The sequence below is a fragment of the Rattus norvegicus genome, chromosome 6 (assembly GCF_036323735.1).
Source record: "Rattus norvegicus strain BN/NHsdMcwi chromosome 6, GRCr8, whole genome shotgun sequence".
Classification (NCBI taxonomy): domain Eukaryota; kingdom Metazoa; phylum Chordata; class Mammalia; order Rodentia; family Muridae; genus Rattus; species Rattus norvegicus.
Window position 1 is genome coordinate 133559336 of NC_086024.1, and position 26770 is coordinate 133586105.

General features: G+C 47.7%; 2 protein-coding genes across 11 annotated transcripts in view; one reads left to right on the forward strand and one right to left on the reverse strand.

Annotated features, from left to right (window-relative positions):
• Nucleotides 1-12310, reverse strand: part of Wars1 (tryptophanyl-tRNA synthetase 1) — a 31183-nt gene extending 18873 nt beyond the window's left edge. Inside the window, 3 exon segments of one of the 4 annotated variants that reach the window (NM_001013170.2) lie at nt 833-1046; nt 7606-7778; nt 12256-12310. In NM_001013170.2, the coding sequence (NP_001013188.2) occupies nt 833-1046; nt 7606-7716 (325 nt within the window). In that variant the 5' untranslated portion in view covers nt 7717-7778; nt 12256-12310. 4 annotated transcript variants of the gene reach the window in all.
• Nucleotides 12311-12454: 144 nt separating this feature from the next.
• Wdr25 (WD repeat domain 25) overlaps nt 12455-26770 on the forward strand; it is a 132365-nt gene continuing 118049 nt past the window's right edge. The window contains exons 1-4 of one of the 7 annotated variants that reach the window (XM_063262013.1): nt 12455-12501; nt 14651-14889; nt 15887-15989; nt 16369-17185. In XM_063262013.1, coding sequence (XP_063118083.1) covers nt 16397-17185 — 789 coding nt within the window. In that variant the 5' untranslated portion in view covers nt 12455-12501; nt 14651-14889; nt 15887-15989; nt 16369-16396. Of the gene's footprint in view, nt 12509-14650; nt 14890-15886; nt 15990-16368; nt 17186-26770 lie in introns of those variants that run through there. The other 6 variants (XM_039112407.2, XM_063262012.1, XM_039112408.1 and 3 more) reach the window with 6 other exon arrangements.

A 26770-nucleotide genomic window follows, 5' to 3' on the forward strand; every position in this document is an offset into this window, starting at 1 on the left:
AAGTAACTCCAATAGAAATAACTCAAAATTTAAAAATATCATATATATCCAAAGATACTGAAATTACTATGTTTAAAGAAGTATCTTAATTTTTTTTTTTTTTTTTTTTCCGGAGCTGGGGACCGAACCCAGGGCCTTGCGCTTCCTAGGCAAGCGCTCTACCACTGAGCTAAATCCCCAACCCCGAAGTATCTTAATTTCTATTGACATACTCACAAGATGGAATCTACCCATGTGTTTCTGAACAAAGCAAATGTGATGTATATACAGACACACACACACACACACACACACACACACACAGACACACACACACACATACACACACAGAGTACAACACAGCTGTGAAAGGAAGTAGAATCCTGTTATCTACAATAGAGCTTAACCCCAAGAACAAGCTAGATCAGGAGTCACAGAAGATCAAATACTATAGGATCTCATCCTATGTGGGATCTAAAGGTAGAGTACAAGGCAGGGGAAGAGAATGGGGAAAGGCTGTCCCAGCGAGATTAGTGAATTCTGATGGGCCACCAACAGTGAGTGGATGCCATCAACAAGATGCATTATGTATTTCACAATAGCTACCAGAGAGAACTTAAATACCAGCAAGAAAAAGATTGTTGGTGCCGATAACCATGTCTAGTATCCTGATTTTGGCATTAGGGTACACATATACACAATCATCCTGTCCAAAGAATATACACAATTACTGTGCCAATTGAAAACGCATAGAAGTTTGCCAAAGCGCACTTATTCAGAAATGCCAACGAGGAGGACACAGCAGTCCCTACTAGACACTGAGGGGCTGTGAAGGAGGCGGGTGATGACTCACCAATGAGTTTGTCGTAGTCGATGCCTTTTGCGCTGCTTGTCCGCACCGTCCATGGATCCACAAAATCCTCGCTGGCTTTTGTGGCATCTGGGTCACCATTACTCCCAGCTGTTGAATTCCCAGGAGGGCAGCCAGCCTTGTATTCCTCCCCCATGGCAGTCTTATAGTTCATTTTTAATGACAACAACATCTTTACTGCAGACTCAATCTCATCCTAAAGGGAAAACAAGGTGAAGTTCAAATGCTGACAAGGTCTGCAGAAAAGCAGACAGGTGGCAGGCGCTGTGCAAGGCCTTTTACACACGTCGCCTGTGTAGTTCTACAACAGCCTTGGCAAGGGCTTGCTGAGGACTATGGGGGCCAGGGAGTTGTCCTGAACAGGCAGGGAACTGGGCTCAGGTATAGCTTACACTTGTGTGATACTCTAGTGCTACAGATTATGACTAGAACCAAATGGGGCAGTAGCTGTGACTCAGAACACACTATTGTTTATGACAAGGTGTGTGTGCGACAGCTCCTTTAATGGAGCTCAGAGTGCACACTGCACCATGTTACATCCTGCACAGCTGAGAATGAAAATTTACAGACACAACCTAAGAGGCCAGAGGAGAGGTGATGGCAACTCAAAGGCACATCCGTCAAGAAGGCAGAAGGCAGGGAAAAGTGTGGACCGAGGGATGCTCAGAGACAGGGACAGCGCAGCATGACACAGTCTCATCAAGCTATTTCTTAAGCTTTATTTTTATTTGATGTGTATGAGTATTTGCCCTATGTATGCATGTATGTATGTATGTATGTGCCATATGTACCTGTGAAGGCCAAAAGAGGGCACTGGGCCTCCTAGCATTGGAGTTATCTTTGTGAGTTATCATTGGGTGCTGAGAACCAACCCAGTCAGTTCCTCTGTAAGAGAAGCAAAGGCTCTTAACTGCTGAGCTATCTTTCTAGCTAACCAGGCTGTTTCTAGTGTCTCCATGCCATGATTCCTGCAACCCCAACACTTGGGAGGTATAGACAGGGGGATCAGGAGGTCTAAATCATTCCTGGCAATACAGAAAGTTGGAGGACGGTCTGGTTACATAAGACTTTATTTTTTTAAAAAAAGAAGTAAAAAGAGAAAAGGAGAGAGTAGCAGCAGCAATTGTAAGCTGTATCCCTAGGCCCTCTGGAAACTTAGTGAGGATCCCTTTTCCAGGTGCTCACAGTGGCCACTCCAGAAGCTTCAAAGAACAGGCCTAAGTAAGGTGAGCAAATCATGAGTGACCTCAAGCTCTAGACTGGTAACTGCCATAGCTGGATTAGACAGACCACAGAGACTATGCAGTCTAATTTGCTCGCCTAGGGAAACACACACATTTCTACTTAGACTTTATGCACCATTACTGTAAATGGGCTGCCTGGGGAAGAAAATCATGACTCCAACCTCACTTAGAGCGCAGTTCACCGGTACAGGACCCCGGCTAAAGGGAGCTAGGGTTCCGTAGTGCACAGTGCTTCACAAACTACACTTATCTAGAATTTGTTATCAAAATGAGTTTACCTCATGCAGTCAATAACTCCATGTTTATAGCTCACACAAGCGAGCAGATGCCGTCCTAGGCTCAGCACTGGAAAGGAAATAAATGTTTAACAAGTTTCATCTGCACAATTATCTGCGGCAGACTTGCCTTGCTCTGAAGCACACAGCAAATGGTATCTTTTAATTACTGACTGCTGACAATTTATACTCTTTCTGATCCGATTCTGGAAAGAGGAAACATTTAACCTTATCCCTGCTCAGGGAACTTCTGTAGCCCAGAATAAAAGCAGACCTGCCTGACTTGCTTCCCTTTTCAGTGTACTGTGGTCTAGGACATGGAGACTCAACTTAAAAGCCAGTGTTCTAATGGTGTCAAACTCGGGAGACAGAGGCAGGGGAATCTCTGTGTCTGTGTGTTCCAGAGCAGCCAGGGCTACCAGCCAGATCCTGTCTCAGAATGAGGATGAAAAAAAAGGGAGTACTAATTAAAAACATTACATACAGTGTTACTGAAATTTAATGTTCGACTGACAGAAATGCCACTGTTAGCCTTCTAAAGTAGGTTTGCAGGAGAAATGATAGATACTTGGGTCTTTTGTGTATTTTAGACCTTTGCCTGAAAACCATTTGTCCTAGTTCACTGAGCCCACCTGGTGAGTTCTGGATAATCAGGTGTTTGGACATGACTTTCTCTTTACTGTCGCAGACCACCCAGGCGAGTGCGTCAGCAGAGGGACCAAGGCTTGGATTTCAGGTAGAGAACGGATTCGGTGTGACAGACAGACACAAACTCGAGGTGTGTGCTGCTACGAAAAGCTTTACTTTTTGGTGTAGATTTAAGCAGTTAGAACATCATAATTGGCAGTCATCCAGCTCTTATTCATTACCCCACCAATGTCCCTTACAGAGAGAAAAGCTAAACACAAACATACAGTCTAGGAAACAGTTCTCAACTGCAAACAATAGTTTAAAAAACTGCAGTTATACTGCCAGATTTGTGGTCACCAGGTATGCATTCATCATTTATCTTTGTCATAATAAAGTTTAAACTCTATATTTATGGCCCCTCAGAATAATAAGGAAACTTTTGTAAGCATAGTTAACCCTTGATAAGTTTGTTCAACTTGATGGAACTTGTCTATGATCTTTCTAAAAGAATCATTACTATTCTGAATCATGCTAAACAAAACTTATCTAAAAGGGGGGAAAGGCTATTCTGGAACAGTCATGTTGTTAGTAATTGCAGTTAATTTCTCTCCTATTTACTGGGAACTAGTGGGTGCAGCAGTTGAGTTCATTGCAGCTGTTGAGTTCATCAGGATCATGATGGTGTGAGACGTTTCCGTCTCTGAACTCTCAGTTCCTGAGACATCTAAAGGTACACGACCATCTTCCCACACTGCTATATTCTTAAAATCAGATATTATTGACAGCTTCAAGTTGCTAAGATCACCAAGGCTACAACACAGAAGGTACCTCCATTGCAAGCATAGACCCTAGTCATCATCTTTTTGTAGGGAGACTGCTAGGACCTCCAGGAGGCCAAGGCATTCCAGGCACAGGCCTCTGTTCTGGACAGAAACGAAACACAAGAGCTTCACGTCACACAGACTCCACTGGAGTGGGTGTGGCACTTTACACCACTTATTTCCTTTAAAATGTAATGGTTTGCTCAGCCTAATGACCAACCAATGAATGTGAGGTGGACGGCACCAGCCGGTAGCATGAACAGTCGTGCGAGAAGACAGACAGATGGAAAGCAGCAGTGGAGGAGGACATGGAGACCTAAGAGTGGAGGCAGCAAAAGACCATGAAGTGCTTTTGCTGCCATTGAAGACGTAGACTGACCAGCTCCTAAAACCCACTATTAGAAAGCTCCTTAAAGGGCTGGAGAGATGACTCAGCGGTTAAGAGCACCCGACTGTTCTTCCAGAGGTCATGAGTTCAATTCCCAGCAACCACATGGTGGCTCACAACCATCTGTAAAGAGATCTGATGCCCTCTTCTGGTGTATCTGAAGACAGCTACAGTGTACTTATATATAATAAATAAATAAATCTTTAAAAAAAAAAAAAAAGAAAGCTCCTTAAAAAGGACAACCCCAGAAGACAAATAAACAGGAACAGGTGGCAGCTATAGGACCCAGAAGGTGGCAAGTTCAGGGGCAACTGAGATACTGAACACATGAGAAAAAGAAAAGCTGAGAAGGGCTGGTTTGGAGGGCAGTGAGCCCACTTCACAGCACAGACTACCAGAGACCCAGGCATCGGAGATGGAGTAATGACATACGGGCAATAACAGGAAAGCCGGCTTTCTGTTCAGGAAACAGTTCAGCCCATGCCTAAGGCCTCGGTTCTCTCAGAAGTTTCCATGGGAAGAACAGTGGTATGAAGACCAGAGACTGCCATATATAACAGTGGGAAGTATACCAACACCAGCACTCACACTCCCTGGATAGCCCATCACAGTGAATATGATTTCCGGAAAAAGAGAGGTTAATACTTTGAACACAAAGATTCCTCAACCAAAACAAGTTCCACAGCTATCGAGGAAAGGGGCCATACACAGGACAGCTGACAACTGTCTCCAAGGCTTTGAGTAGATGGCAAGCTACAGTACACATGTGCGATGCCTGTGATGTGAGAGGGACGGGAAGACTCTGGGGCACACAGGGCAGAGAGCACCAGGAGCTCTGATTACCCACTCAGTGAACTAAGGAGCACGTGCAAGGGACGCCTGGGAGCTTACAGCAGGAGAAAGGGAGGACAGCAGGGGGAGGTGCTGCCCTCAAAGAAAAGAAAGAAATGGGAAGTGGCAGCAAGAAATACGAAAGCTGGAGGAGTGGTTTCTGACCTAAGAACAGAAAAGAAGAGCACCAAACAGATCAAATGAACAATATGGTTTCTGAGAACTAAAGTTTACAAGGAGTACTGGTCCTATCTCTGGAATGTCTGAGTACAAGAACAGAAGGACTCCAATGTCCCTAGTGAGCACAACAAAATGCACTGACAATGGTGACCAAGCCACAGGGACCACATTTGAAGGGAAGTTAAGTGTGGTTTCCCATCACTCTAGTGTAAGCCATCAGGAGGCAGAGGCAGGAAGATCAGAAGTTCATAGGTATCCTTGCAGGTTGAGGTTAGGCTGGACCACATTGAGATTCTGTGAGAGACAAAAATGAAACAACAGAATTCTAAGGGAAAGTCGCCTCCATCTCAGAACTCCACACCTAGCTTAGCCATCAATCAAACCTTTGGAAAGGTAAATTGACAGAGGTCCTGCAAGACTGCCCAAGACGCTACCTTTACATAGTAGCTGCTGTGTGTTAAGAATTCAACGCCCGGGGAAGAGCCATGATAGTCCTACATTGCTTAATGGTGGGGATGACGTATGAGAAACGTGTCATTTAGCATCCACACATCAGTGCGCTAACCTAGATGGTACAGGCCCACTACTTGACTGATGTGAGCTTTGATGCAGTCAAGAGACTGGATAAACATGGGGTACACATGGGGTACAGGGGCTTCTGCCAAGGTAGAAACCTTGCTATTAAGTAAGTGGGCATACAAGCTTAATGATAAATGAACACACACACTAGGCCTGAATACCTGTCCTTAGGCTGTGACAGCTAACTCTTAGGGTCACCTTGATTGGACTTGATATCACCCAGGTGACACTGATGGGTGTGTCTGTCAAGATGTTTCCACAGTGGTTTATCAGGTGAGGGAAGATCCACCTAGAATGTAGGTAGTACCATCCCATGGCTTGGGGTATCAGACAGATGCATCTGACACCATGAGGGAGTGGACCCTCAAACTGTGTGATAAGAAAAACTCTTCCTCTCTGAAGCTGGTGTTCTGGGTCAGCCATCTGGATACAGAAATGAGAAAAGTAGCTAAGACAGTGGCAGAATGCTTCCTTAGCATGTGCCACATGCCATCGTCCAAAACCAACCAAACAACTCTCACCCAACAGGAAACAAAAGCTCAAATTATACAAAAGTAACTCAAGTACAAACACTATGTTGACTGTGTTCACAACCTATCAGACCCTAGCGTCTTTGACTGTGTTATGTGGTGGCTGGCAACGGCATTATGAAGAACACAGAAAAGGCCGGGCAAACAGAAATTAAGGCAAACATTAACCCTAGAGAAAACAGAAGGTGGGAAGGGAAGGGAGGGGAAGGGAAGGGAAAGGGCTCATGCTACAGTTGACGTTCAGCTGTCTATGTGTTGACACCGTGTGATAACGCCTGGACTAACACTGACAGAACTACAACTGCGACATATCCCGGCAGCTGGAGGACGGGAATGTGCATGAAAGCAGGAATCTCTTGTGGCTTGGGCCAAAGTCCCAGACTTGAAATTAGGAAAGGAGGGGCATAGTAGGCAATCCAGTAAACCTTAAGAGAATCAGCGGTAAACTGAAAACGTCTGTGCATGAGCAGAGCTGGGGAGAACAGGCTGGAAGGCCCTGGTGCTCAGGACCTTTAGCTGTGGGTTCTGTATCCTTGGGTTCAACTAACACAGGGCAGGAACTACTAAACACAGAGAGGTTCTTCATCTGCACTGAGGATGCACACATTCCACCTGTCACTTTATTCACTGTCAACTTGACAGGATGAAGAAGTGCCCTGGAAATAATCCTCTACCCAGGTCTAAAAGACAGCTTTAGACAGGGCTAATTAAGGTGGGAGACACACCCTAATGTAGGTGGTGTTACTCCATAGAGAAAGAGAGCTGGGCGCAGATGCTCTTCTCTATCTCTTGACAGTGACTCGATATGACCAGCTGGCTCACAGTCCTGCCTCTATGCTCTCCCTGCCATGAAGGACTAACCTTACACTGTGAGACAAACACACTCTCTTCCTAAAGTTGCTTTTGTCCTGCATTTTGTCATAGCAACAGACAAAAAGGTAACTACTATATCCTCTACAGATATAGTATAGCAACAAACACAAAACCCCAACCCCAACCAACCAATGAAAAGACATAGGGCATTGCAACTGTTACACAGAGCACACACAACACTAAGAAGGCCTACAGTACCGGGCAGATCACATGTGAATCCTATACTGTTTTACCTAAGACTCTGGCATCTTTGAGATCTGTGGAGCAGTTCCCTACAGTACAAAGGCCATGCACAAACACAGGCATAAGAACAACACTGAACTCAGCAGACTATACCCAGACAGCTGTGCAGGTGTGGACGCTTGCTCAGGTGCACGGATTGGAGAGCCCGACAAATCACCTACTTTTGGTGCATTTCCAGCTTTGAGGGACCTCACGAGCTCCCCTTGAGCAGCTATGCTGTTGAAGAGCTCCAGTGGAGAGGTGCAGGACTCGCCACTGGGCATGTCTGCCATCTTCTAGGACCTAGGCCTGCAGCTGGCGTGTGAGAAGTGTGTTCAGCAGTTGAGACAGGACTCTGTGGAGAGAAAATGAAATGCGAGATGAGGGTGGGCGCCATGAGCAGACTGCTGTAGCTGTGCTTCCTTTACAGCACTCAACCTTTCAGAGAGATGTGGTCACTGAGCTGTAACAGAGAACGGGGCAACAGGACATTCATGCAAAGAGTTAAGGAGAAATCTGGGGATCATAAAAAGCGCAGCATCCATGCTGACAAGGAGAACTAAAGGCATTAGTGGGAAGTACTAATGAGGCCAGCACAGGAGGGCCTTCTTGTAAACAGTAAGTTGGCACGGGGTGATGTTTGCTCCCATCTGGTGCCCAGAAGAGAGGAAATCATGTTTGCTTGGAATAGAAACACACTTTAGTAAGGCTACATCCACCACACCAAAACACTTTGCAAAATCTTATTTGTTCTTTATCTTTACTACCTGGGAATATCTCTCAGGCCTTTGCAACCATAAAGAACACAGTTATGCACATGGCCTCTAGCTGGCCAAATGTGTTCTCACAGCAAGGTCCAGGTGGACAGGTCCTCTCTGTTCTGAGTTCTCGACCATACGGTCGGTGAGCCTGGCCATCCCACATGAGCCTGGCTATCCCGCATGAGCCTGGCTATCCCACGTGCTGCCTTACTGAGGCTAGAAGGGGTGCCTGCATCTTCTTTCTATCAGACGCTATCTCTATTGACACTGGAAAGGCTGGGGACTGGGCCATCTGGAGTCCTCTTGGGCCAGGCACTTTCTTATCTATAAAGAGGTAACTTGGAACTTTTAAACTTACCTTATGGGCTGTTATAGAAATAAATGAGATTAAACTGATGCAGGAACACACTACAAACTGTAAGCCAGATACATGTGCACCTCAGTCTTGTTAGGGAGTGAGGACTCTAGGGATCCACTAACTCAGCTTTACCTGACTGGTGTTAGAGGAGGAGCCGCAGCCTGTGCTGGACCAGTAACTGAGCACCCTGACCTGGTACCTTGGTCTAAGTTCCTCCATGCATCAAGTCACCTGAGCCTCACCAGAATCTTGTGACAGATCTGTCCTGTCTAGGTCATGGATATAGAAGTATGTGACTACGTGGAATGTGCTACGTGACAGTATTCTTGAGGAGACATGAACAGCTATCTCCTCGCTTCTGAGAACAGATCCGATTAAGCCGAAGTCCACCGAAGTCCAAAGCGGTGAGCCAGTGAGTGCTGTGTCCCTCTGGCCCTCTACTCCACTTTGAACCAATGAGTCATTTAGATGACTCAAAAGCAGCTGTATCACCAAAGCCCACTCTAGCATGGGTGATGGCTTATGAGAGCTAGTCACCTGGACGGTACCACACAGCCCGAAGGCAGCTAAGGTGGTCTGAGCCTCTTCTGGGCAGCTGGGTTCCTCTGAGAGTCTCTCTCATCAGTCCTTATTGCTCATGTATGCTTGAGGGGAGGGAGGAACCTAGGGAATCTGGTTAGTTTCAGGGATTTTCTGAAGCTAGTAAGTTGTTTACTTTCTGAGTTTAATGAGCTCCCCCTGCAGGACAGGACATTTACTGCCTTCACAGAACATACTGTTGTGTTACCTCCCTGACAACGTCCTGCAGGATGGAAGGTTTCCACTGGAGGACAAAAGCTCAGGTGGTTCCCAGCCACTGTCCCCCACCTACCTGCCTCTGAGATGCACAGTGGAGATGCCACTTGTTTGTATTTATCCATTGGTTAAGTTTGTCCAACACTACCACATTCATACAAGTCAATGAACTCACAATACCCAAACTAGGACGTCAGGACAGCAGCCATTGAGAACCATCTTACCCGATTCCCACAAAGGGAAGTTTGGTGAGCACCTTGAGTTTCCTCTAGGTCTTAGACCTCTTATTGGGCTTCTTTGCCCATTGTAACATCTCCCCTTTTCTGGTTACCCCTGGACTTGCCTTTATTTACCCTGCTCCTTCACAAATGTGGGGCTCTGCAAAGACTGCAATCAGCTGTGGCCAGAACTGCACTCAACTCCTAGAAACTGAGTGCCAGGGGATGAGTGAGTGAGCCTGGGACAGCTAGTCTCTTTCCACTGCATCAGGAATGGGAGAGGACATCGTCAGCTAGGGAACCGGATGTGCGTTTAGGATCCGCGTTGGAGGGGAGCACCTATCTCGTATTATAACCCTGACTTGGAAGCGGCGTACAAACCAAATCAGAGAGAGGACATAACAGGTGAGATCTGTTTTCCTCACGCACGGTCACTGTTTAGTCAGGTGTGTGTGTGTGTGTGTGTGTGTGTGTGTGTGTGTGTGCATGAGGGAGAGAGGGAGGGAGACCAAGAGAGTGAGAGGCAATTTCTTGAGTGAATATTCTAGGAATGGTTGGAGCAAAGAAAACAGAGCTCCCACCTTCCTTCCTTCATGCAGTCACACACTTACCTCTGTCCTGTGTGACGAGCTCTCCCCATCCTCCTCTGTTTTTGTTTGCTAACCTTGAGAATTAAGCTTAACTGCAGAGGTGTTTAGCTGGGAGTTCTTGAAGTACAGCGACATTTGCACAGTCACTGGATGTTTACCATCTTTATGCAGGACTCCAAGATGCCAAAGGGTTAAGGGCAACATCAACCTCGGGTGAGAAGTCGTCTCTTTATTAAGGAAATGCTATTTATTTACCCAACTACTAATACAATATGGAAGAAAGAAAGAGGTAACAACCAGGAAGTCATCTATTATCCCCTGTAACAAAAGTACTGGGATTGTAAAACATCAATCTGCCAAAAACCCTGCGTACTGCAGAGCAAGCACAGCAGGTCTCTGAGGAGAAGCCCACAAAGGCTCCTCCACCCATAATTCCCCTCTGCAGGCCCTCTAACCTGTGGCTCATTTGGAAAGATGGCATTGTTCTAGATAACATGGTAGGCTCATAAAGAAAGGGGCACATTACAGTGTGAGCAGATAGGAAAGAAAAGGATTTTCACCACGAGGAAACCATCACAGGTAAGACCCACAGACGCTCCAGCCTGAGGGAGGAAGACAGCAAGATTTTAGGGGCAGGTTGGAAAGAGGGTGGTCTAGGAAACTTTCTAGATACCTCGGGACTGTGGTCTCAAAGAGTAGATAACAACAGTTTCAGATTGACATGATCGCAGAAGACAAAACCCCTTTAGAGCAAGCGGTTCTTTACACTCCTAAACTTAGGGATAGATGATGGTCTAGTTAATGAAAGGCTATTTTCCCAGCCAAAGGCATTGGGGATTGAACCCAGAGCCTGGAACATGCCAAGTAAGCCTTTTAATAATGGAACTACAAGCTCAACCCCACGAACACTACCTTCAAAGAGAAAGATGCTAATTTACAAAGACACATGTCCCGATAAGAATGCAAACGTATTCAGGTACTGACCACTTAAGGAGGCCAAGTCAGCCGGAGGTTTGAAGATGTTGCAGGGCAAGCTCTGAATGGGCACAGGCTGCTGGGCACAGGCTGCTGGGCACTGGCTACATCTACTGCTCAAAACCAGGGCACAACTTGAGTCAAATAGATGAAATAAATGCCTAACATCCTAATCCTGACACACGCTCTTCTCAAGTCTTCAACACTTTCCTATAACCACTAGAACAACAGTAAACAAGCTGCGAACCTAGCCAAGAAGGCAATACGTACTCTGGCTGTGTAGTCCAAGGGCCCCGATCACACTGGGCAGTTGAGCAGATGAGAATGCCCAGCCAGGGTGGAGGTCTTTAATACTCTCCCCATTTCAGTTTTTTTTTAAGTCTATTGTTTTTCTTTCCTGCTTTGCCACACCCTTTCAGTTTCACTTACTGAGGGGTTTCCTAGAAATCAATCAGGTTCTCAGAAACATTTTAGCCACCTGACCAGTTTCCTTCAAGAGCAAGTCCAGCTAGTAGCTAGCTGGGTGAGCTGTGGGAAGAGACTGAGACCAATCAAACTCTCAAGAGCCCTGAGCTACATGCCATTGCATCAGCTGTCCCTTTCTTCAGCTTGACCGTCATATGACCTCCCCACCCTCTTCTTTTCCCGCCCCTACAGCATCATTGCAATTGTGTGTAGTGTATTGTGTGACAAATAGGGCGGGCATATCACCATGTACATTCCCTGAGGCGTTCCCCCTCTGAAGTGGTGCACTGCAGCGGAAAGATGGGAACTCTGAGGTCAGAGAGCATCGGCTTTTAATGTTGGACATAAGCTTGCTATGAAACCGTGCACAAGTAGTGATCCTTCCCTGCTTCTCTCTCGGATTCCTCACCTATGAAATGGGCACCAAGAACTTTACAGTTTGTGTAGGGGACTGCTGGCGATCCTACAGGGCCCAGGTGGTGGGAAACGATGACAGACAGGGTGGGCGGCACCGCCGCAGCCTCCGGGTCCCTCGTGGTGCTAGTGCTCAGAGAACATTGAGTCCGGTTCCGAGCTGGACCCTCATGGCTCGGCGCCGGGACGTCAGGCCAAGGTTCCGGCGCCACCTCGGCATCCCTCCCTTGGCAGTAACCACCCTCTCCTCACTTACCGGCAGCCCCTGTTCGGCTCCACCAGTCAGCACCGCTGGTTCAGCCACCGGTACCTCCTGGGCGTCTGTGGAAACCCCAGCCGGCTGGAACAACTTCCGGTCCCGGAATACCGCCATTGGTTGTCCAGCCAGAGGCAGGGCAGAGCTCATCTCTGATTGGCTGAGGTTCCCGGCGTCGTGGTGGAACGCCACTGGGCGGCCCGAGTGCTGGCCGGACCGGTGTAGGGGTGTACCAAGCGCTTCCGTGTGAGTGGTGAGCGGCGGGCCCGGGCGGGAGGGGGCCGGGACCTGGCGGCCGCGTGCTTCCCGCCTCTTAGCGCCGGGCTCAGTTCGCTGCTCGCCTTCCTTTTCTTCCCGTTCATCCCTAGAGTGCTGTGCTCTGAACTCTTTACCCATTAGTGTTGACAGCTTGGCTAACTTCATCCTTCAAAACCTGTGTTTGTTTTTTTTTCTTTTTTTTTTTTTCCCCTTTCCCCACCGTGTATCCGTGGCCTCTGGGGCAAGATCCGTGTTTTAATTTCTGCTCACATCAGATCCATCATAGTGCCTAACATAGAGTAGAAAACTAGGACCCTTTTGTTGAACGGGAAAAATTTTGTCTTTCTTAACTTCCTCAACTCCCTGTCCCATCGGCTTGCAGTCTACAAATAATCTAGGTTGAGGGTTCTCGGACAGTGAACAAAAACACAGGACACCCTGCCCCACGTAACTTTGCTCCCTTTAGCTTTTTTAGTATTCTTAAGTACTCAGTACTCTTTTCTCCGTTAGCCTCTTCCTCTTGGTCTCACCACACCCCCTTTTCCCATGGCAGTTTCTGGACTTGAGTACAAAATGGCAACCCATCTCCTAAACTGTGTGCATCTCCCTCAGCCTTCTCCCCTCATGTGTGTTTTCTTGAATCACCCTTGACTCATCTTAATTGGCGTTGGTTCTGTTTTAGTCTCAGTATTGTGATCAGCTTGGTTCCTTCAACCTTTCCAGAGTGCCACACTGGTATAGTCTCTCTCAGCTCCATAAAAAAAGATAGTCTTTCGGGTCGGGGATTTAACTCAGTGGTAGAGCGCTTGCCTAGCAAGCGCAAGGCCCTGGGTTCGGTCCCCAGCTCCGAAAAAAAGAAAAAGAAAAAGAAAGAAAAAAAAAAAGATAGTCTTTCTAGATAGGTTCACAAGTAGAGCGGGGAATGTGTTTGTCTTCCTATAGCTTGTGAGTGTGCTGAGTGAAGGGCTTCATTTACTGTTTTTGCCTATGGTGGCAGATGTTGAGTGAGTGGATGAAATCTACGTGCGGTGCAGTGCATCAGGCGTCCAGTCTTGCTGTCATTCACTTTCTATCTCCTGTGGAGCTGACGGGCCACACTGTCTTCAGATCTGCTAGAGGCCTCTTTTGTGAGTCGACCCTGCAGATAACCAGGTAGCTGAAAATCCAGGCTGTGACTGAGCTCTGTATAACATGGTGGTGGGAATCTGATGGGTTCCACTCCAGGAACCAAGAGATTGGCCTCCGATCCCTGCTGAATATATAGAGGTCATATTATTTGCAGAGCATGGTTCTATCTGTGTGTAATCGGTCTCCAGTGGGATCTTAGTTTGGTTGGAGAGTGCACAGCTGGTTTTAGAAGTCCTTTTTAGAAGATGACTCAAAATGTGGGCATCATTACGTGCCTGGATTCAGCTGCCGGTGGGAATGATATCTGCAGGCCTTGGATGATGAGCAGACTTGTATGGCAGTGGGGTTCTTAGGTGAATGGTGCCATTAGGGGACAGGTGTGGAAGGCTTTGAGTGGGATGTTGAAGCCCAGTGTGTGACCTGACATTGTGATATACACTTGCAGTCCCAGCTCTCAGAAGGCTGAGGCAGGAAGACTGGACTAAGACCAGCTTACATAGTGAGCTCTCGTCATGAAAGAATAGGGCTAGAGAGGCTCATCTTTAAAGGCACTTGCTTTGAAATCATGAAGACCAAAGTTTGGATCCCAGCACCCATGTAACACACCATTACACACTTGCTTGTAACCCAGCCCGTACGAGTTCACAGATGGAGACCACTCCTGGAAGAGAAGGAAACTGAAACAGCACAGGATTCCATCTTCTGGCCTCCTTGTGTGTGCACAGGTTTGCACATCCCCACAGACATACACTCACACAGCAAACCCACAAGTATAAAAAAAGAAGCCCAGCTTAGCTGGTCCATGGCCCAGGCTTGCACTGTGTCCCACTCTGCCCTCTGCTGGCTGTGCTATGCTTAGCACCCGTATTTTCTTCCTGTCTGTACTTAACTGTGCACAGAATACTGAGCTCTAGACCAAAGCACTTCTTACTGAGAACTAGCTGATAGAAATCTGTGAATGCTCAGAGTTCCAGGAAGAACTTTTCTTTTTTTTTCTTTTTTTTTTCAGAGCTGGGGACCGAACCCAGGGCCTTGCGCTTGCTAGGCAAGCGCTCTACCACTGAGCTAAATCCCCAACCCCTCAGGAAGAACGTTTAAAAGGAGATTCAGTACTGTGTGAACATATGCATTTGGGGTGAAAGAAACAAATTTGGATGCCATGATTAGAATTGCTCTTACCACAGTTGGGTAGACCAGATGCCTATCCGGGGCGCCTTAGGACCTGATCCTGGGCTTTATGCATGCCAGGTAGGTCTTTGGGCTTTTTGGTTTATTTGTTTTTGTTTTGGTTGTTTTTTGAGACAGTTTCTCTGTGTAGTCCTGGCTGTCTTTGAACTCAATCTGCAGATCAGGCTGGCCTCCAACTCAGATGTCCACTTGCCTCTGCCTGCTGAGTCCTGAGGTTACAGGTGTGCACCACCACCACCAGGCTGAAGTTGTTTTTAAAAACAGGGTCTTGCTATGTATCCCAGGGTGGCCTTAAAATCATAATCCTCCTGCCTCGGCTTCACGAGTGCTAGCCTCAAAGGTGGGTGCTGCTATACATAGGCACATCGTTGTCCTCTTGCTTATTTTCTACCTCCTCCTCCTCCTCCTCCTCCTCCTCCTCCTCCTCCTCCTCCTCCTCCTCCTCCTCCTCCTCCTCTTCTTCTTCCTCCTCCTCTTCCTCTTCCTCTTCCTTCTCCTCTGCTTTGCAATGCTGAGGGGAAAACCTGGAACCTTGCATATGTTAGCAAGAGTTCTGTTAGTGAGTTTTAGTCCCAGCCCCACATAGCTTTCCATTTAAAAATTTATATGTTCAGCCAATGGCAGCCTGTGTCTTTACTCCAAGCACTGAAGAGGTAGAGGCAGATGGATCTTGGTGAGTTTGAGGTCAGCCTGGTCTACAGAGCAAGTTCTAGGACAGGCAGGGCTATCCAGGGAAACCCTGCCTCAACGTGCACACACACACACACACACACACACACACACACACACACACACACACACTATAAATAATTATGTCTACTTAATAGAAAATCCATTTTTTTTACTATTACTTGGATTTTTATATATAATGTCTCTATATATGTTTATGCAATATTTAAATTAGGGTTAACATACATATCTCTCCAAAAATGATTTCTGTTTTTTTTTTTTTAACTTTTTTTGTATATATGGCTGGGTGACAGCATGCATGTCAAGGCACACATGTTGAGGTTGGGGGACAATTTTCATGAGCTGATTTTCTCTTTCCACCATGTAGGTTCCAGGGACCAAGCTCCGGCTTGATGACAAGCACCTTTAATCCACCGAGGCTTCTTGCTGGCCCAGACATCATATACTTTATAGTTTTCCCTTTTTAAAAGGTATGTTTTCTATTTTTAAGTGTGCGTATGCATATGCTGTTGGTGTGCGGGCATGTACGTGTGGGTGGGGGTCATCATGGAGGTCAGAACAGGGTGTCGGATCCTCAGGAGCTAGGGCTACCTGTGGTTGTGAGTTGCCTGAGGTAGGCCAGGGGACTGACTTTGGATCCTCTGGAGGAGCTGTATATACTGTCAATCACTGAGCTACCTCTCCTGCGCCAAACATAGCTTCTTTATGTTGAAATATCTGGACTCCATTTTTGTTCTTTATGTGTTTGTGCTTGTGGAGTTTGATGGCTTTAACTTTCAAGGGGACATCCTGCTCTAAAGTGCAGGATCACCCACATCTTCACGGTTGCTGACTCTTGATCTTGTTTAGTTCTAGGGAGCCACCTTCGTGTGACCGTATGGCCTCGCTGGTGGCGTATGATGATTCTGACCCCGAGTCGGAAGCTGACCCTGCCAGAAGTGGGGACGCTGCTGGTCAGATGAGCGACGTCTCTGGTATCAGCAGACCTGAGGTGGAGTTTGCATCTAGCACAGGTGTGACCAAAGAGGGGGCACAGCACACAGGGAACTCTCCTTATGAAGACCCAGGGAAGCAGCGTCTGCCCCTGGCTCGGCTCTGGAGAAGTGACCCGGGGTCATGTCCCAGCCAGAGGCTACAGTGGCCCTCAAAGGAACCTGATAGCACCTTCCCCACCAGTGAGCCTCCTGGTCCTTCTTTGTGGATGAACCGAGCCCCAGTTGGCCATGTGCCCCTAGCAGCTGCCTGCTTTAAGCCACTAAAACCTGCCTGGGATGCCTTCACACCTTCTCACACTCACAGCAAGCTGGAAAGCACCGCTGGAAATGCCAGCTCCTCTCAGAGGAAGAGAGGTGAGGCCTGCGTGCTGCCCTACATCCCCAAGAGACTAAGGCAGCTGCAAGTGCTGAATCCAGAAGCAACTGGGGGCAGAGATGTCGAGCCCCCGGGGTCCCCTGCAGGGTGTGCCCCGGCCCCACTCTGCGTGGCTCCCACAGTGTCCGAGTTCATCCAGCCATATTTGAACAGTCAGTACAGAGAGACTACGGTCCCCAAGAAAGTGCTTTTCCATCTTCGAGGCCACAGGGGCCCGGTCAACAGCATTCAGTGGTGTCCGGTCTTTAGTAAGAGCCACATGCTTCTCTCTGCTTCCATGGACAAAACCTTCAAGGTAAGATGAAGGATAGCAACTCCCAGTGGCTCTTAGGCATAAGCTACTGGGATGCTTTACTGATTGGAGTCAGGCAGGCAGTGGGTGGACACAGACTACACACTCCCTTTGGAAACTTCTATAGTTTTGTTTGGTACACTGGAGAGAGAGTCCTCTATGCTCAGCCTCAGATCTTTGGTCTTTCCTGCTCCATTCCTTTCTTTCCCAAAAAGCACTTTCTTGGGGACCGTAGTCTCTCTGTACTGACTGTTCAAATATGGCTGCCTTGCCATAGCACTACAACGTTAAATAAATTATAGTATGACTAGATGGTAAACATTTTACTTCTCTTGATAGTAATACTCATATGTTTTAATTTCAAGACAGTGTTTCTCTGTGCTGCTTTGGCTGTCCTGGAACTTGCTCTGTAGATCAGGTTGGTCTCGAACTTAGAGAGATCCTCCTGCCTCTTTGGGGATTAAAGGTTACACTAGTACTGTTCAGCATGCATACATTATTTTAGCTCAAGTATGCTGTAGTTCATTTCTTTTCCTGCGGTTGGACATTTTGTTACCTTTAGTAGCACATCCCATGAACTACACTGCTGTAAGCATGTTGCTACCTACATATTCCCTTGCCAGAGCCTGAGACATCTATTCCCCCAAAGCTTATGGCCCAGAGAGAGAGAGAGAGAGAGAGAGAGAGAGAGAGAGAGAGAGAGAGAGAGAAGATATAGATGTTCTATTGCCTGTGAAGTTAGAGAAATTGGACATCTGTTTTCAGGGGGATGCAGTGTGTTTTCTGCTTGTTTGTTTGTTTTTTAAAGACAGGCTCTCACTGTGTGTGGCTAGCCCTGACTGGCCTCGAACTCGATATGTAGACCAGACTGGCCTCAAAGGCAAAGAGATCTGCCTGCCTCTGCTTTCTATGTGCCACCATGCAATACATTTAACGGCAGCCTGTAACTGCCACTTACAGTCAGCAGAATAAGGGAGCCCGAGATGTGTGCAACAAGTAAGCTGTAGTAAGGGGCAGTCGTAAGACCACATCTCCTGAAGTGCTCCCAGCTTGAGGCCAGCTTGGTCTACAAAGCAAGTCCAGAACAGCCAGAGCTTGTTACACAGAGAAACCCTGTCTCAACCCCTCCCCGCAGATACATGGGTCTCTAATTGTAAACCTAGTCTAGGTGGAAAGAGGTGGGTCTTTTGGGCTCTCTGGTCAGGTAACTTAGCTTATGTAGTGAGATACAGACTGGCGAGAGACAGTTTTAAAAAAACAAGGCTGGTGCCTGTCCTAGTTAGGGTTACTATTGCTTTGATGGAATACCAAAAGCACATTGGGGAGGAAAGCATTATTTGGCTTCCATTTGCACATCATAGTCCATCATCTAAGGAAGTCTGGGCAGCAACCCAAACAAGGCCAGAAATTGGAGGCAGGAGCCGATGCAGAGGCCGTGGAGGGTGCTGCTTACTGGCTTGCCTCACATGACTTGCTCAGCCTGCTTTCTTATAGAACCCAGAACCACAGCTCAAGGATGGCCTACCCTTAATGGGCGGGGCCCTCCCATATCAATCACTAATGAAGAAAATGCCCTATAGGCTTGCTTGCAGCTGGATCTTATGGAGGCATTTTCTCAGTTGAGGTTCCCTCCTTTAGATGACTCTAGCTTGTGTCAAGTTGACATAAAACTACCCAGCATAGTGCCTGAAGAACAGCAGTCGGGGGCTGGAATGGTGAGCAGATCAGCAGCTAAAAGCACTGGCCGCCCTTCCAGAGGACCGAGGTTCAATTCCCAGCAGCCACATAGTGGATCACAGCTGTCTGTAGCTCCAGTTGTAGGGGATCGGACACCTCCATACAGACAAACAGTATATGCAAGCAAAACGTCAATGCATGTGAAATAGAAATTGTGAAACAGAAAAAAATAAATAAATAAAAAGGAAAACGTTAAAGTTGTCCTCTGACATTCACATGCATGCCCACATAACACATGAGCACCTGAACATGCATGTATACCTGTGTAACACCCAACTACAGATCCCTCTCACAGAAACCAAAACACCTATTACAGAGCTGGACCCTGTAGGAGCTCAGGTTGGCCTTGGTCCACTCTGTCCTCAGCATTCTCAAAACTACTCATCTGAGCCCTTTATCTGTAGATTATGTTTTGAGCCCCAACCTACCAGTACCAGGAGGCATTTTCTCAAGGGAAGAGGGGAGGACCCCAATGCATAGAAGTGAGCTATGTCTGTGGGTGGTGGTTCTAGCTAGACATTTGCAGACTGTGCAGAAACTCCTGTTTGGCCCTAGAAAGGCTGATGTGTTCTGTTCAAATCTTTGAGCCAGGCTTTGATGCTTCTGCGGTGTTGGGCTGTGTAATCTATGTGAGGGGCATTCAGTGGTCTGGGATAGCTCATGATGTTCCTAGACTGACTGAGTCCTGAGAGCCTGCTGCACAGAGGCCAGCAGGGCATGGGGACTCTCTGAGGGTTTCAGTTCTCGGCCCAGGTTCTTGGTAGTGTCTGACTGGCTCTGGAGTACACAGGACAACCCTTGTCTTTGAGCTCACCTGATTGCTGGAATTCTTTCCCTCTTTTGTCTTCTCTAGGTCCCTTCTCTTTTGCTTCTTGCTTGGCCAGTTTCTAGTGAACAGTCAAGACCCAGCTCAGAATGGAACTGATGAACAGTGTTTATCTACTCTGTGATCTTTGGTTGGGCAGTGTGCCAGGAGCAAGAACTACATTGAGCCAAATGGGTCATGTTCTTCCTGTTGGGACCCTCGACAAGCTGTGTTTACGCTTAACCTTCCCTCTTCCCACACGTCCCTGTGCACTGTCCAGTGTTTGAATGTTGAGGTCCATGCCTTTTAGATGAGTCTGGATGTAGCCCTCGTTCCTTCTCCAGCCCCTCAGGACTAAGGGTGGGGCAATGCTCACAGGGTGGAGGGGTTTGTTTTGTAGTAGGCTGGCTCTCTTGATGCTTTATGCCTGTGGAAAGGCCTGAGGTTCTCTAATAGCACAAATACCTACCTGAGCTGTGTCCACAGTGTCAAGTGTGGTCCTGGCTCCTGGTGGGAATTTAGGTAGTGGTTCTAGAGTGGGCACTACAGTCCTTTCTCTAGGCTACAGGAGAGAGGGGAGCACAGCTTGGCAGATGTGGAGAACACAGGCAAGCAAGAAGGTGGGAGGGGTTGCCATGGCTATCCAGTCTTGAACCTATGACGCTGCCTCATGGAGAGATCAGGTGTGTCTCCTCATGGGTGCACTGATTGGAAGAGGTGGACCAGAGTCCAGTGGAGTTGGTCTTTACATGTAGGTCCCATTGACAGAACTGAACAGCTTGCCTACCCTGGGTCATTACTGACAAGAGACTTCAGTTTCCTGAACAGATACTCTAAGTATCCTTGCTGCTGTTTGGTTTTGTTTTGCTGGGGGCTTGAGTTCAGGATCTTGTGCATAAAGGTAGACACACTCTACCACTGGGCTGTATTCCTACCCATGATGATTGTGCGTGCGTGTGTGTGTGTGTGTGTGTGTGTGTGTGTGTGTGTGTGTAGGTGGAAGACAGAGGGCAGCCTTGGACATTGTTCCTTAGTTGTTCTTTTTGGGATAGACTAGGTTGGCTAGCTGGTGTGTCTCAAGGATCTGCCTGCCTCCCTTTCCGCAAAGCTGGACTCCTGGGTCGTGTGACTGTGCCTTTTCACATGGGTTCTGGGAATTGAGTTCCAACTGTCTGCTTGTAAAGGAAGCACTTCATGGTTGACCATGATGACTTTATTTTTTTTTAACAATTATTTACTTAACTATTTTCGTGTGTTTGTGTGGGGACACAGGCTTGCTATGGTACACGTGTGGAGGTCAGAGGACAACTTCACAGAGCTAATTCTCCTTCCACAATGACACTTCTGGGGATTGGGCTCCGTGGCAAGTGCCTTTACTTGATGAACCATTTTGCTCACCCCAAATTTTTTTTTCTTTTAGCACAGTGTCTCACTGGGTAGCCCTGGCTGCCTTGTTACTCATTATGTAGACAAAACTGTCCAGGAACTCATAAAGACCTGCCTGCCTCTGCCTTCAGAGTGCTAAGATACGGGCAAGTGTCACCATGGTCCGTGATGATTTTTAAAAGAGCGTGAGTTGGCACCTTTGCTCTGGGTGTGGTGAAATAGTGTGCTAGGACTGATGTGACACTTCACGGCCAGAAGAGGTCGCAGTTGGCCTGCCTGGGATGACAGGAAGCCTGGGATGACAGGAAGCCTGCCATTAGGGATGCTGTGTGGGATGCTGCTGTGTGGTCTGTCCCAGGAGACATGTGGGCTGGAGGTGATGATGCTAGCTTGAGATTCCTTGGCTTGGAGGAAGCTTCAGGGAGTGCCCCTACCCTACAGTTTTGTTCCCCAAAACACCCAAGGCTGGCCTTGGGCAAAGACAGCAGCTGCAGTTGAGATGTGTCAGTACTGACGATGCATGCGAGGGTCAGTGTCTCCTGATCTTCCCACTGAGAGCTCATGAAAATCCAGGTTTTTATAAGCCAGAGGTGAATATTGAGCTGGAACCCAAGCAGAGGCTTTGATAAGATGTCTCCCAGGTTTAGTGATTACGGTTGTTTAGAAAATGCATTTTGTATAAGTGGGACTCTGAGTAGTTCAGAATGCAGAATGGATAGTAGGGACCAATGAGCTGTGGTGGGAGGATGGGTTAGGTCATGGAAGTGGGCGCCTGAGGATGGCAGTCCTACCCTTGGCCTGTAGGTTGGTATGTGTGGTTGCTTTTCCCTCCCTGATGTCAGATATGCCTGTGCTTATACCCCAAGCCCCAATGTTCCTGTGAGGTGGAGGTATTACGTGTGTGTTTGGTCTTCCTGACCTGGCTGCTGGTGCCAGGATGCGAACACCTGGGTAGGACCTGGCATGTGCTTTTGGTACTCAGGGTGCTGGGGCTTTGCCCTCTTCCCTGCCGGTGGTGGCTCACCGGATCTGAGTTGTTCAACGGGCTGTAAGCTTTGTGACTGCAGAAGCCACACCAGACCCATTTTTATATTCTCTCTAGCATTGGTGTGAAATTTATACATGTTATGTGATCAGTAAAGATTAAAGACGCTTTCTGGACTCCACTGCTTTGCTTTAGGGTCTGTGCGTATGTGCAGAAATCGTGCTCACCTCCAGGGGGCGCAGTAAGACTTACTATCCTTTGCCCATCCAAGCGTCTAAAATGTGGTAGAATCCTTGACTCACTGTAACATTTACCGAGATGATTTTTCTCAGATCCGGAGCAAAACAGCTCGGTCCATCTGACTGACGTGAGGGAGCACCAAGTGCCAGCCTTTCATCGCTTGAAAGCTCAGCTTTGGAGGCAAAAATTTCAACTAGGCACATTACGGGGGAAAGATATGTATTTAATATGCTCTAAATGTTCTGTGAGCTGTAAAATGTGCTTATATTAGTTTTGAAAAATTTACAGCCAAAGCAATTAAGTAAAATAAAACAATGAGTCACAGGCCCCACAGTGCTGCTCTGTTGTCTCAGGCGGTGCTCCTTCTGCCCTCCTCTGTGAGCTTCGAGGCTCTCATGGCTGTAATCCAGCACAGATACCTTTTATGCTCTCTTTTCATTTCTCGGTGAGCTCGCTGGGCTCTGCATGTTTGAACACCCACTGCACGTAAAGGTAGAATTCAGCCTTTGATGCCTTTTCTGAGGGAAAAAGGCAAACACAGCCATCCCTGCCTGTCTGTCCATGCAGGGGCTGTGCCAGGCCCCTCAGGGGACTCCCTGCTGCATCAGTGTGCTTCCTGCTGTGGGGGCGAGTTCTTACACAGGCAGGTTCCTACATAAAGCATGTGAGCTATGTGTTGTTAATTTGCTTTATTTGTTCTAGATTTTTCTTCAATAACAAACAACCAGCTTCCATAACATATTTTTAAAAAGCCAAACTGACACTCATTGGGGGAACTTGGCTGACTCATAAATGAGATACAAAGGAGAAAAGAGACCTCACTGCTGGTACTGCCTTTGTCATTCCTCATCACTAGGCTACCCTGGCCTGGCTGCTGCATCACGTGTTGACACAGGCCAGCGGATCATGTGCTGTCTTGCCCTCCACCAGATTGTCTTCTGTATTGTTTATGGGGCTGAGGGTATAGCTCAGAGGTGCAATGTTTGCCTAGCAGGCAGAAGGCCTGGGGTTCCATCCCCATTCCCCCAAACAAAGCCCCCACTGAAAAACTGTCCACAAATATTTTTATGACTGTCTCTTTCCTCACACTTGCCCTTGTCTCTTCTGTGCTGTTTCCTGTAGATTCTAGAGTCCATTTTAAAGCAAGTAGTCCTGCAGCGATCACACTGTGCATGAATGCCATCTTTTCTGCTGCTTAATGTAGTGAAGATGGGCTTTGCGCTGTCGGGTTCTGCGGAAGGCCTGTGTGTGGTAAATGGAACCTCAAACTGGCTGGCCTTTGGTGCATGTCTCACTGCTGCCCAGCACTGCTGTGACTTTGCATAAGATTACGTGGTCTCTCTGATCCCCAGGTAGCACTGGAAAAGAAGAGAAAATGCCCATCGATGAGGACTGTTGCTACAGACATGGAAAGGAATGCTCCAGTCCAGTCCCTGTCATAGCGAAAGTTTCCCCCTTGTACCCATATTGATTGGTTAAAACATAAATGTGCAAAAAACACCTCAGCTAGAGTCTTCTGACTTAATGTAGTTCTGCTTTTGTAAATCTCTTCATAGTTTGTTTTTGTACATATGGATTTTTAAAGAGTTTCATCCTCAGCGTTCCTGAGATAAATTACCTTTAAAATACACGGAGTTGCTGAGATCAATGCTACTGAGCTGCCCTCCCCATCCTCTGGAGCGCCTTGTACTTCCGCCAGGTCCTGCCGAGGCCGGCACACTTGCCAGGTGCCTCTGGCCACTGGATGGTGGACGGTTGCTTGAGTCCAAAGTCAAGCCTCAGCAGTACTGGGGGAGCAGCCTCATCGCTTAGGAGACCCAGGAGGGAGCTGTCTGCCTCCCTCAGGCAGGCTGCTTTCACGGGTATCTGGAGGCTCTGCGGTGGAGGCAGGTGACCCCAGCTGGTGCTTCCTCATGCGGATCACTAGCTTGGTGACCAGGAGCACATGAGGGAGCAGGGAGTCAGCAGCTGCACCAGGTCCACCACATGCTGCTAGGCACAGATTTTAACATGCTTTACTGCAGAGCTGTAACTTGTTCCCTGTCACACAGCAGGCAACATGGGGGGCTGTAGGCTACAGAGACCGAGCAAAACTGGCTGCTCCTTCTCCTCCTCTGCCTCTGGAAGTGCCCAGTTGAAAAGCAGCCCCTTCTCCCAGATGGGCCCAGGCTCTCCCCAGCCTCACAACTTGGGCTCTGTTAAGGGATGGGGGCAGAGGGAGGGGGGCAGAGATGATTTCCATAGTGGCCTGGATTTGCATTTTTATACATTACAGGATCTTGCTGATTTATCATTGTTAGTGGATCTGATTATATTAGGGTATCTTGGATGTGCTTTGTAAAAAGTGATATATTTCACATTCAAAGACAAGGAATTTATGGATCCGAGTGCCACAGCGAGGGTTTAGTTCAGTTTTGAAAGAATTACTCTTGATGGATTTTTACGAAATGAGGTTGAGAAGTGATTTGGTGCGTGGAGGACGGAGCCGTGGAGCATTATGCAGATGATTGGCAATTTATTCCGAGCACGAGGCAGATCTGTTGGAAAGGAGAGGCGCAGCTGGGTGGGAGGGCGCGCTGTGGTGGTGGGCGTCTGGTATTTGGGGAGTGCATGATTAACAGTGAGTGCATGGAGGGCAATTAGGTGACGGTGAGGAGTTTGTTGTGTGTGTTAACATGCACACACACCAGCACATGGAGAGATCATCTGGTCCTCCTTTATTTGGCAGAGACCAAAGGAGGGAAAGCAGTTGCCCGGGGTCCACAGTTTTGGAGTCCGTTTGCTCCCCCTCTCTTCCCTCTCACCTTCCTGCGAAGGTCGAGAGTTCCCTGTGTTGTCCTGAGGTGGCTTAGGAGTTGAGAGCCAGGCTGCAGAGCCTCCGGGAAGAGTTGTAAGGTTCTGGGCTGGAACTTCCTTTTCGTGGGAGGTGAAGTGTTTCTGACACCCTCTTCCCTCCAGTGAAAACCGAGATGAGTTTGAGGCCAATACATGAGACACTTCTGGTTCCCTTTACTTTACAAGCTGCGGTTCTCAGAACAAACATGGGCTGACTAAAAGCATGCAGTGGCTAACCCTGTGTGCTGTCTGCTCTCTGGGAGCCTCTGTGGTTGAACTTGAGCAGTTTTGTGCACCAAGGCCAGCTCCTGTGCAAGTGGTGCCAGGCATGAAGGTGCTGGCCCTGTCCTCGGGGAGCTCATCTCATCCAGTCTCATCCTGTGTCATTAAGGGGAGAAGAGAGCAATTTGGAAAAATGCTTTTAATGTAATTGAAAAATGCAGATTGCAAAATTGGCACACTTAGGAGTTGAGACAGTCTAGTGAATTATTTCTTGTTGCTTTTAAAACTTGGACACAGAAGACTCTTAAAGGAGCCTGTCTAGTGCCCGGTGATGGCAAGGTCCTTGGGGTCTTAGAAAAGGGAGTGGGTCTATATTTTACTTTGCTTCATTGTCAAAGCGGTCAGACTTTGAGAAGAAAATGGGAGAAAGGAAAAGCCTGGGCTTCCACTTGCGTGGCAGCCGGGAGGCATCACAACCTCCTCTCTTCCAGGCTATCCCTGAGGGGATCTTCCGGCTCTAATCACACTTTGAGATTAAACTTTTTTCCCTAGCTAGGTGTGGTGGTGTTTGCCTACGATTTCAGCACCTGGGTGCCTGGGGCAGGAGAGAAGTTTGAGACTTGTCTAGGTTAGATAATCAAGACTCTTTTCAAATAAAGATCGTATCACAAACACACACATACATACACACACACACACACACACCACACATACATACACACACAACACACACACATGCACACACATACATACACACATATACACACACACCACACACACACAGATGCACACACATACACCACACACCACACATACACACCACACATATACACACACATACCACACACACAGATGCACACACATACACACACACACCACACATATCACACACACACCACACACATACATACACACACACACATACACACACATACACACACATACACACATATACACACACACCACACACACAGATGCACACACATACACACACACACACCACACATATACACACACATACCACACACACAGATGCACACACAACACACACACACCACACATATCACACACACACCACACATATACACACACACACACACACACCACACACACACACACCACACACATATCACACACACACCACACACACACACCACACACACCACACACCACATACACACACACACACACACACACACACACACACACACACACACACACTCCATAGTAGTAGTTCCCCTCAGCATTACCAGAATTTCCCAGGAAGTAAAGAGAGGGTAGTGTGCATTTGCTGTTTGAGGTAGGGCCTTACTCTAGCTAGACAGGTCTGGAACTCATTCAGTGGCCCAGCTTGGCACGAGCTATGGCGTTCTTGTCA